Source organism: Xyrauchen texanus, chromosome 2 (genome assembly GCF_025860055.1).
Source record: "Xyrauchen texanus isolate HMW12.3.18 chromosome 2, RBS_HiC_50CHRs, whole genome shotgun sequence".
Classification (NCBI taxonomy): Eukaryota; Metazoa; Chordata; class Actinopteri; order Cypriniformes; family Catostomidae; genus Xyrauchen; species Xyrauchen texanus.
The window spans coordinates 26,377,959-26,390,093 of record NC_068277.1 but is presented as its reverse complement, the minus strand read 5'-3'; the positions used below and the strand labels follow the sequence as shown (position 1 = coordinate 26,390,093).

Below are 12,135 nucleotides of genomic sequence, written 5' to 3'. Positions count from 1 at the left end.
CACGATTTAATGTTACTAACATAAAATTTTTTTCGTCATTTAGCTGACACTTTTATCCAGAAGAAAGAGACAAGAAAATTATTTTTACATTAAAAAAGAAGACAGGTCACGCATTCAGTTTTATTGAACAGCGTCATTGATTATAACAGGAGTGATCCAATATTCCCTATCATCCCACTGAGGAAATAATTGTGAGCATCTAAACTACGATATAATTTTACAGCTGGAAGAGTCATTTCAGGTAAACGTTGACTCAGGGTCTTATTTATAGGATCTGGTAAAAACCTTTATTTTTGTTTATTTAAAATTTTTTGCACATATAGCATTTGTACTGTTATAGTTCTAAAAAGACGTGCTAGTCATTTTTTTTGACAGTTCTGGGTTATAAAATTCCCCTACTGGAAATGTTTTAGGGCCAGACATGCACAGTAGCATTCGAATTCTTTGTTATTGTTTACGTCCTTGAAATAGAAAATAAAATAGATATACATACATAGATACCTCATTTAGCTGGTTCAGATATGTAAACATCCTGGTTACTTCCATAACGTCCGTAACTTGATGGAGGGTACGAGATGTTGTGTCGATGAAGTGACACTAGAGGTCACACTTGAGAGCCCGAGACACATCTGATCTTTTATATAAGGCCAATGGGAATTGGCAAGTGGTATTTGCATGCCACTGCCCCGAACATACGGGTATAAAGCAGATGGCGTGCAAATCGCGCATTCAGGTTTTGTGCTGAGGAGCCGAGAGAGAAGGTCCCGGCCATTTCAGCAGGTAGTCAAGCATTGTGGCAGGAGGGACACAACGTCTCCTACCCTCCATCAGGGAACGGAGGTTACAGAAGTAACCAGGACGTTCCCTATCTGTCACTCACTCGACGTTGTGTAGATGAAGTGACACTAGGGTTCCCCTACAAAAACGTCACAATTAGCAGAACTGTGCTATGTGAACTGGCAGTGCGAGATGGGCAGACAACCGTGTGCCTCGTAGCCAGCACACCAGGCCGACATGGAACCTCCCCCAACGCTGTTATGAGCGTTGAACGGCCCTTCAGGGACAAGTGGACTGCAAAAAAATAAAAATAGGGGCAGGCTAGCCCAGTCATGCCGTTTCCCTCTTTTTTTTCTCCCCAAAAAGAGTGAAAATTTGTCAACTGACTGGGACCACCAGGATCAATCCCTGGGAAGACACCATGGAGACCACACCTCTGGGGGGGATTTTGAGTGGAAATATGTCACATGGTCTTGCCGACTCTTTTTCGTTGGAAGAATGTCATGTGGAGAAGTCCCATGGTTGGTCCTACCTAACGGGGAAGGAGTTTCTACAAACATGGTGACTGGGGCAGAGGGGCCTCTGCCCAAGGAAGACACAGTTTATCAACAGGGAAACGATTTAGTGTAAGATATACGTTGCAGAGGGTTACCTACGGGGAACCAGCACATGCAGAGCACCTACCCCAGTACCAGGCTTAGTTAGCACGTGTACTGAGCAGGCAAGGGAGTTTCTCCACAAACTCGTCTGCCACAGGGCTAGGATGAAGTCATCCAGGGAACACATCTTGTGAACACTACTGGGAGTCAACAGCGCACATCTTCAGCTCAGTGGACGTGAAAAGCGCAATGCGCAAGTGATAAAACTGTCCCGGACTTACCTGTTCGTTCCTGCTAAGACACAGGAGGAAACCAGCTCAACCAGGAGATTGTAGAAGCTTGCAAATGTGTTGAGTGTTGCCCAGCCCGCTGCTCTGCAAATGTATGTTAGAGAAACACCACTGGTCAGGGCCCAGGAGGCCGCCACACTCCTGGTTGAGTGGGCTCGTAGCCCTGCATGAGGCAGCACGTGCTGGAAGTGATATGACATAGCCATGGCATCAATGATCCAGTGAGCGTTCCTCTGCTTGGTGACAGCACTTCCTTTCCGCTGTCCACCAAAGTAGACAAAGAGCTGCTCAAGAGACTCTGAAGCTCTGTGTGTGATCCAAATAAATGCATAAAGTGCCCACCGGATGCTGCAATGTCAAGGCTGGGTCTGCCTCCTCCTGGGGCAGCGCTTGCAGGTTCACCACCTGTTCCCTGAATGGGGTCGTGGGAACCTTGGGCACATAGCCCGGTCGGGGTCTCAAGATCACTTGAGAGTAGCCCGGACCGAACTCCAGGCACGTTTCACTGAAAGAGAACACTTGCAGGACAACTACCCTCTTGATGGAAGTGAGCGCAGTCAAGAGGGAAGTCTTTAAAGAGAGTCCTTAAGCTAAGCTGACTCCAAAGGCTCAAAGGGGGCTCCCCGTAGACCCTGAAGGACTACAGAGAGGTCCCATGAGTGAACAAGGTGCAGTCTGTAGGGATTCAACCTCCTGGCGCCTCTCAGGAACCTGATGATCAGGTCGTGCTTCCATAAGGACTTACAGTCCACTGTGTCATGGTGTACTGCTATAGCAGCTACATACACCTTCAAGGTGGAGGGAGACAGCCGTCCCTCCAACCTCTCCTGCAGGAAGGAAAGCACTGAACTGACTGCGCATCACTAGGGATCTTCATGTCGGGAAGAACACCACTTAGCGAACAGACGCCTCTTCAAGGCATACAGGCGTCTCATAGAGGGAGCCCTAGCCTGAGTGATCGGTTCTACCACGGCGGGTCTTCCACGTCCCGTCCAGGGGCCAGACATGGAGATTCCAGAGGTCTGGCTGTGGGTGCCAGATGGTGCCCTGTCCCTGAGAAAGAAGGTCCTTCCTCAGGGGAATTTGACAGGTGGGGCTGAAGCGAGGAGCGTTAGGTCCAAGTCTGGGTGGGCCAGTAGGGTGCTATTAGGATGTGCACAAAAGAGAACGATCGTGCCCGTCAGAATTCAAGAGATAATGACCGCAACCAGGAATAACACACAGACGAAATGGCATCTTTCAAAAGATGCATCTAAAAAGACGTTTCCGTGTGTGCCACTCTTTTAAAATATACTCTTTTAGTTTGTTCTGCCGAAGCGCCCAGGGGCGATCTCTGCAGTGAACCAGTGCAGAGGGGGGGAAGCCGCTGTAATGTGCTCTCAGAATCCAGCAGTGAATGGAAGGCATGGGAATTCAGCTCAATGAAATGTGACCGTTCGGATCAGAAGAGACAATCTGAATGAGCGGTTCGCACACTAGCTCCTTTATACCCGTATTTTCGGGGGAGTGGCATGCAAATACCACTCGCCAATTCCCATTGGCCTTTTATCAAAGATCAGAGCTGTCTCGGGCTCCCAAGGGTGACCCCTAGTGTCACTTCATCGACACAACGTCAAGTGAGTGACAGATTGGGAACTGTGGTGCCATCTTGGAACAGTCAACAAGGAGGAGATGCCTCAGAACGCTGCATAAATTGCTTTTGTGTGGAAATAGTTCTTCAATTAATAAATTGACTGACTGGGTGCTAATTTTCAGTATGTTTATAATGATATATTTATTTGTAGAGGACTTTATTTGTAGTTTGTTACTGGAGAAAAAACTGTTTTAGGTATAATCTAAAATACTGCTAAATGTTTATGGAAAATCTGATAATCTGAAAGTTGGCTGGAAAAGACAATAGACTGTTGCAGACCATATATTTCAATTTACATTCATGTGATGACATATGGCTCTTGACCTAACCAATATGGCAGATGCACCGACGTATCGCGGCCCATAGAAACATCTGCTAATAAGGTATTTAACGTATAGATATCTATGCTTGAATGGACTATACTGGGGGCGTGGTTTACCCTGGAGGAAAACAAATCCCAGTTTCCATAGTTCCCTTATATTTCTAAGGGGGAAATTAAACAAAATACAAAGTTGAGCTTTTTATAGAAGTGGTTCTCAACAGTTTTGACTCCAATGCCCCCCATTGTCCAAGACAAATATTCAAAGAGCCATGACAATGATGACTTTTGGCATTTAATTAATCATAAAAAAAATAATCCCAGAGAGAGAGTTGATCTGATGATAAATATGATTTCAGTTGTAGGTCTACATCTTAATCTTTATTTTCTATATTTAGCCTTTTAATTAAGATTATTATAATATAACTTATCCTATACCCAGATCTATCTAGCCCTATCGCTAAATGACAACAGCCCCATAGACACTCTGTGCCAGTGCATTGATGAAATTAACAGCTGGATGTGCCAAAACTTCCTTCAGTTAAACATTGACAAGACAGAGGTCATTGTATTAGGCAACAAAGGTGAATATATACCTTGACTCCAAGGGCCTAAAGACAAAAAATCAAGTAAGAAATATTGTTGTCATTTTGGAGTCAGACCTTAGTTTCAGTAGTCACATCAAAGCAATAACTAAATCAGCCTACTATCATCTAAAAAATATAGCCAGAATTAGATGTATTGTATTCAGTCAAGATTTAGAGAAACTTGTTCATGCATTCATCACTAGAAGTGTAGACTACTACAGTGGACTCTTAACCGGTCAAAAAAATCCCAAAAAGACCATTAGACACATGCAGCTCATTCAGAATGCAGCTGCCAGGATTCTCACTCTAACAAAAAAATCTGAGCATATTACTCCAGTCTTCAGGTCTATACACTGGCTTCCAGTTACATTTGGAATTGATTACTATTTGGAATATAAAGTACTATTACTCGTTTATAAATGGCTCAATAGCCTAGGACCTAAATACATTTCAGATATGCTTGTTGAATATAAACCTAACAGACCTCTCAGATTCAGAGTTCAAGTCAGTTAGACATAAAGAGTGTTCACTCAAAACAAGGTGAGACAGTGTTTAGCAATTATGCCACCCGCAGTTGAAACCAGCTTCCAGAAGAGGTTAGATGTGCCTCAACATTAGCCACATTTAAAACCAGACTGAAAACACTTCTGTGTAGCAGTGCATTTCCTGACTGAGCATTGTGCTGCACTGAATAATTTTGCTTTTGTCTTTCTTTCATTTTAATTATTCTATTTTATTCTTTTTATTTTATTTTAATATAACTTTTCTCAATGTGTGTATTACTTTTTATTCTTATTTAATGTTCATAATTGTTTTTTATTGTTTTTTTTTTTATGTATCTTGTATTTTCTTTAAAATTGATATGTTATGCACTTTGAATTGCCATAGTGTATGAAATGTGCTATATTAAATAAACTTGCCTTGACTATATTCAATTATTTTAGTCATCTTGCATAGGTTTGCTGAGGCCCCCTTATGGGCCCTAGCCCTCTTGTTTAGAACCACTGATTTATAGGATGAAAAACAGTCTAAAAAATTTCTGTCTGATTTTTGTACCCTTTTCCAGCCTTTTTGGTTCCAGAAGTATTTTTCTCATTTATTTTGTCAATAAAGATTACATATAATTTTTCAGAAAAGAGTTCTAAGCCATGATCCAAATAAACTCTCTCTGAGGTGAATCACAACATTACAAATTTTAATTTAAATCAAAAAGGTATTTAAAAATCAGACTAAAAGACAAACATACAAGACTAACTATGTTTCATGAGGGAATTAACTACAATGCCTTGAAGCATTGCAAATGATGTCATCAAATTAAATACAATAGAAAAATATAAAACTATTGATTTTGAAGTTGGTGGTCGCTACAGAGCTTGTTTGGCATGCTTTTTAGCTGCAATTCTTTGACTTGTGGTTGTTTCCCTTCAGAATCATGGGTAGTGTTGTTCTTCACCAGAAATTCAGCTAGTTAACATGAAGCTAGTAAAAATGGACTAATAGTTCAACAGAAGAATATACCATCAATTAACAACCTCACGGTAGGTCGGTCTTTAACCTCCTGAGTCTCAAGCGTGACTGCTGTGTGCATTTTCCATTCCCCTTTTTGATTTGTAACTAGTAGCCCCTAAAAACATGCAAAAAAAATCATAAAAACTGATGTCCATATATTTGTATAGCGAGACTAAGTCATGAAAACATTTTATTAGATTTTTACTTCTGGAACCAGACTGTTGCACTCTATTGAATAAAACAAGCTTCAATGTGTGGGTGAAGCCTCCTTGACGACTGTATCTATAGGTCACAGTGTGAGAAAATGAAAAATTAACCACAGCCTCTAACTGAATAGAGAAACTGAGCACAGTAGAATGTTGTCTACCTTGCTGGACTTTTTGCTAGTGGCAGAGCCAGGTCTTGTGTTGCTGTTAAGCTGAGATGAGCTTGAGCTGACCAAATCATCTTCATCCTCCTCCTCATCAAAGTTCATGCTACTCGAGATTCCTTTGAACAAGAAAACATATTGAGGTGTTAATTAAATAGCGTGTTGATAGCTGAACACATGGAGAGATCAGCATCAGGCATAAAGTAAACATGAGGCGTTATGCAGCCCAAACAACACTGTAAATAATTGCACTCTGATGCCTAAAGAGCATATGACAGATATGTAGTCGAATCAATAAATGGAGTATATCTGGGTTTAAAAAAAAGCTCTTCACTCTCAGGGGCCGTTCACTCCAAACGTGCATTCACTCTGTCTGCGCTGTTTTCAAATGTTGTGCTAGACGGACATCTTTGACTACTGAATTGCATCTCACGTAGGAGCCCTGTGATTTTAGATTCTGTGTCAAGTTTAAAAAAACTTCAACTGTTTGAACGTATCTGAAAACATGTGCATTCTATTATATTCAAATATCTGTGTCTTGTTTTTTTTTTTGTTTTTTTGGCCTATGGTTCAGTCTAAATGTCCCCTTATCTGTTCAACAAATTAACAGAAAAGGACAAAGTTATTGTCCATGGTCCAGAACTGCACATCCCGGAGGTGTTCTTACAAGTAATGCAGAGAGTAAAGACATGATCTGATCAAAATATGTCCCAAAGGGAGGAGAGAGAGGCAGACATTTAATCTTAATGTTACAGCAAGTAACTCTGATAGTGTTAGTTGCCAGATGATGATATTACAGGAACATGATGTTAATTCTTGTTTGGTGATCATTAATACCAAATTACGGGTAAATGTCTTATCAGCAGAGACCATCTGCAAATCTAGATGAATTAATCTTGATTGTAGAAGCCTCTCCATCTGTCTCTCTCTCCACTCGATTTACTCTGAGGAGTATCACTGTTGTACCTTTTTTCAGCATGGTGACCCGTAGGTCTTGTTTGCCCTGTGACTGTGTGCTGCCCACTGCCTCACCCTGGCCCTCAGCCTCGTTCTCCTGGGCAGGTGAGTGGGCCACTGTTAGTATCTGAATCTGGTTGCCCAGCTCCTGACTTTCATCCTGGAAGGCAGCGGGCCCATCAATCCCTATGGTGCCACCACAACACAGTAACACCATTAACTCCACTGTATCAACCTAAACATTTACTTTGGTGTCAGAAAGTAATGGTGTACTGAGAAGACGTAATGAAAGTATGGAGACAGACATTCACATTTTTAATGCATGAGGAATTTATCCCAAAAAATTCTGTTTCCAGAATTGTGCTCTGAATCTTGTGATAACACCTAGCTTTACAAGGTCTATAGACCTCTTGGTGAACTATGCATGTGATGATTTTAAGTGCCCCTGGGATTTCAATAGTTTGCTTTGCATCTATTTATAAATGCTCTTATGTCAGCCTGGGTTTTGTATTTCATCCAATTAGTCACCATCACTAGGTGAGAACATGCTGTCCTTTGCGTCCCAGCCAAGCAGTGCAACATGCAACTCCCTAAATTACAGCTCCTATCCATTCATCGATCATCCATCCATCCATCCAGGCCCAAAAAATTAATTATAGCTACAGAAACCCTTAGTAACATCAATCTCCCGCCTCCTGAGTCTGCTCTGCTGCACAATGTCAGTGAGTTAGATCTGGCTAGACAGGTGAGAGATATTTGTGGTTAAGATAATAATCAGCATTGCATTTAGTCTATGATTGTCATTGTAGTTAAAGTGACCTTTGCTCGGGCTGCTTCCAAGAGAGAACTTTACAAGGTGAGAAATCTTCAGAAGAGCCAGAGGAAGAATGAACACGGGACCAAAAATATTGATCAGTCTATCAAGAATAAAGGGTGCGGAGAGAAGCAACAGTCAGAGCACATGGATCACCCTCTAGGGTTTTCATAGCATGAACAAACAGTTTGTATTAGCTTATTCTTTCAAAGCATTAGTTGGATTTCATACCATCATTTTTAGTCAGAGATCAGTTTTTGTGGGATGTAAGGGAAACCCACAATTACCTTCTTTTTTTCTCCTTTTTTTTTACCAATATGGTATTATGTAGCTGTGTGGAATACTTATTATTTACCACACAGTTTGTTTATATACTGTTTCATTGAGTAAGTAACTGTTTCTGTTAAACTGTTGCTAGAGACATTTATTATGTTGGCTTGACAAAGCCAAGATGCTTTTATTTTGCAGATATTGTTTAAATCTAGAACAAAATTGTCAACTGTAATTTCTCCTAGAGCTCTCAAGCCTTATCCACCAAACTTGAACAGACCTTCAGACTGTTTTGACTTAGGGTCTGTTCCAAAACCTAGTGAGGAGCACTATTTGAACCATGCACAGAGGTGTTGTCTATGTAGAGGGTTCAAAATCGCTGTCTTAAGAGGCATAATTTCAGTATGATTTCACTGAAGATAGCGCCCCATAAAAGGCAGCTCACTAAGTTTTGGAACAGACCCTTAGTGTGCCATGTATTTCTAACTATGATTTTTTTTTTTTTACTTACTGTTTTTGCACAGCAAAAATCGAGAAAAAAAAAAAAAATTGAAATACAATAGACCAAATTCTGTCCACTGTCGTCCATCTTTGGAATGCTCCCGGGAAGCTATTTCCAGTCATGAAATTGCAGCTCCTATCTACTTGAATGACAAAACACCAAAATCTCAATAATGGTTGGTCAAGATTACGATCAAAAAACATATTTCAAATCAGCAGTAAAATATGACAAAAATGGAATCATAAATTGTGCTTCTTTACCTCTGATTACGAAAAAATAAAATAAAAAAAAATACCAGCTTGCATAGCTAATGCACATGCAAGTTCTAGAGTTGATTGACAGGTGATGTCTGAATCCAAAATGTGATTGGCTCTTTTACCTGTAAGAGTAAATTTTACAGTAAGTTTTCCTTTCTACATCATTTGACTGGTGTTCCAGTTACAACCATTCATTTTAATAGAAGTGGCCCATCTCTGCTAAATAGTCTCTGCATAGACGTACATTGCCGAAATATAAAAATGGCAAATACTATCAGAGACACTTGTATTAAAATGAATGGGAGAAATGGGAATCCCCAATGTCCAATGGATTTTGAAAGGAATTCCCACCTTACAGGTAAAAGAGCCAATCACAATTTAGATTAAATTCAACTCGAGAACGCGCATTCGCATTAGCTATGCAAACCTGATTTTTTTTTTTATTATTGTAATCTAAGATAAAGACGCACAATGTTGTCATATTTTACTTGACTTGAATTATGTTATTTGATCGTAATCCTGATCAACCATTTTGTAGATTTTGGTCCATCCCCATTCATGTAGATATGAGCTGCACTTATGCTATTACGTACAGTATGCTGCTTGTTTACATAGAAAAATTGCTGAACGAGTGTGTTCGAAAGATGACCGCCAGTGGACTGACTTGCTAGAAAGACTTAGATACTATTTCAGCTTTAAATGTCTGTCTATCTGTCAGTTAGTCGGTCAGTCTGTCTGTCTATCTATCGACAGTATCTAGCTACCTATCAGCCACCAGCTTGACTCCCAGCTAAACCAGCAGAGCACCAGCCTGGCCAGTCAACCTGCTTAGGTTGGTTTTAGCTGGGTAACCTGAAACAGAAACTATATTTTCTTGGCTTTACTCTGTTGTATGGTATAGTCTAGTTTGCAGCCTTGTCAGCTATGCCACCTAAACTCATACCTTCAGCAAAAGTCAAAGTGTTTAGTTTAAAGAAATGAACTAATGTGTGCTCTCCATGAAATACACATGCTCCCTTATGTGAATCATACTGGTGCTGAAATTTACCCAAAAGCATCACTACACCTGCCACAGTTTATCTAACTGAGCTCCATGTGTCTATTAGTCAGTGCATTACAATCACAGAGAGGCAGAATTTCTGTAATTCATGAATGTACTGTATATGCCTTTTTTTTTTTTTTTTTTAATTATGCATTTCCCATTGGTTAAAAATACTATGTTGCAGGCTGTGGCAGTTTGATTATTTTTGTTTGACTTTAATGTAAATTATTTTATCACAGATGCTTTTCAGGGAAATTAACCTACAAATAGCTTACTAATAAAACTGGGATAGGAGAACGTTTAAAATCTGAAGAAAAAAAATAACACACTTCAGCTTTAGGGCAGTTATGGAATAACTATTCAGCAGCACTTTTGAAAAAAATAAAAAAGAATAAAAATGCTGACGGAATTGTGCCCTTACGTGCCAACTGACAAATGCCATGATGCACAACCTTAATGTGCGTTGCAAAAGGGAACTGCTGGTGGCAACAGAGATGGGCAAATGTAAAGAAATCCTTGTGAAAAGCATTAAAAAGGAACATAAATTGTACCCTTCTCCCCTATATAGAATAGGTAATGCTGATCATAACACAAACTAACATGCTGGATGACACAAACATCCCTCACACGAACACACACACACAGATTTTCGTGCACATGCTGGGCCTGACTGTTAACAGGCTGCTCAGCTGACCTTTGTGCTTGCCCTTTTTCTCCTTCTTGGAGCTGCCAGTCTGAGGAGTGGAGGTAGGTAGCTTGGTTTTTTTAGCCGAGCGAGGGGCCTGAACCTCTGCTACAGCTTTAACGTCTTCATGCTCCGCTTCTTGTACTAAATGAGGAGGTGCAGGAGAAGGCCAGGGATGAAGAGCAGCAGAGAAGATAGTATGAGAGAATAAAAAAAATAAAAAACATTTTTAAGAAAATTATGAAAAGGGTTAAAATGAATGAAGAGAGGAAAGAGACATGGACCTCACAAAGCAGATACACAGTTTACAGTAAATAGACAGTTTATCCAAAAATGAAAATTCTGTCATTTACTCACCCTCACATTGCTCCAAACCCAACTGACTATTTTTTAGTCCAAGCAGCTCTGTCCCTGGTCACCATTCACTTCACTGCATTAAAAAAGATGCAAGGAAAGTGTATGGTGACAGAGGCTAATCTCCTTTTGTGTTTCACGGAAGAGAGAAAGTCATGCAGGTTTGGGACAAAATGAGAATGAGTAAATGATGACAGAATTACAATTTTTGGGTAAACTTACTATCTCTTTAAGTTGTCAGTGTTCCCAATGAGATGGTTGCAAGCACAAAACAAAACAACCCGTTATTTGTATGTGTCCCTAAATGCAATATTATTGAAGAGAATTCAGAGCAACTGAAGCTTTGAAACTGAAGCTATGAAGCAAAATATATTCCTTCTCACAGACAGTTTCTTATAACTTCAAGACCATGCACTGCTATGCTTTCTTTAAGAAACAGATCTGTACGAATTCCTCAGAGTCAATGCACTCTTACAAGTGCAGAAAGAGTGGCTGTACTTTGACATCACTGTTGGTTTGAACCTTGTACATAGCTACACACCATTAAAATTGAAAGGCATGAAATAGAAAGCTTGTCACGTAGAGTGACGTAAAATGATCAATGTTTTAGCTATGGAAAGAACTGTTTACTGTTGTAACCTCCGTTGCCTGATGGAGGGAACGAGACGTTGTGTCGAATGTAGTGACACAAAGGGTCTTTCTTGAGAGCCTCGCGTACCTCTGAACTTGAGAAAAGATCAATGAGAAACTGGCAGACAGAATTTGCATGTCCCGCCCCAGACATGTATAAAGAGAAGCGGGCGTGCATCTGTCAGTCAGGTTTTTGCAATGAGGAGCCGAGAATAAGGTACGGCCATTTACAGTGGTAGGTCTAGTGTCGTGGCAAGGGGGACACAGAGTCTCGTTCCCTCCATCAGGGAACGGAGGTTACAACAGTAACCATGACGTTCCCCTTCTGTCACTCACTCGATGTTGTGTCGAATGTAGTGACACAAGGGGTCCCATTTAAAAACGCCATGCACTATACAGTGTTACGTGAACTGCTGACACAGGTGCAAGCAAGCTACTGCATGCTAGAAGCAACTGTATCGGACGTACGTAACCCACCCCAATGCCCCCAGAAAAAGATGTCATACACAGACCTTAGGATCCCAGCACCCCTAGGGGGGG

General features: G+C 40.7%; 1 protein-coding gene across 4 annotated transcripts in view; it reads right to left on the bottom strand.

The window, feature by feature from the left end:
* tub (TUB bipartite transcription factor) overlaps nt 1-12,135 on the bottom strand; it is a 102,851-nt gene that overhangs the window by 10,158 nt on the left and 80,558 nt on the right. For 3 of the 4 annotated variants that reach the window (XM_052145631.1, XM_052145641.1, XM_052145652.1), the window contains exons 4-6: nt 10,621-10,755; nt 7,051-7,227; nt 6,082-6,203 (exon numbers count right to left, since the gene is read on the bottom strand). In XM_052145631.1, the coding sequence (XP_052001591.1) occupies nt 6,082-6,203; nt 7,051-7,227; nt 10,621-10,755 (434 nt within the window). The remainder of the gene's footprint in view (nt 1-6,081; nt 6,204-7,050; nt 7,228-10,620; nt 10,756-12,135) is intronic. The other variant, XM_052145660.1, reaches the window with a different exon arrangement.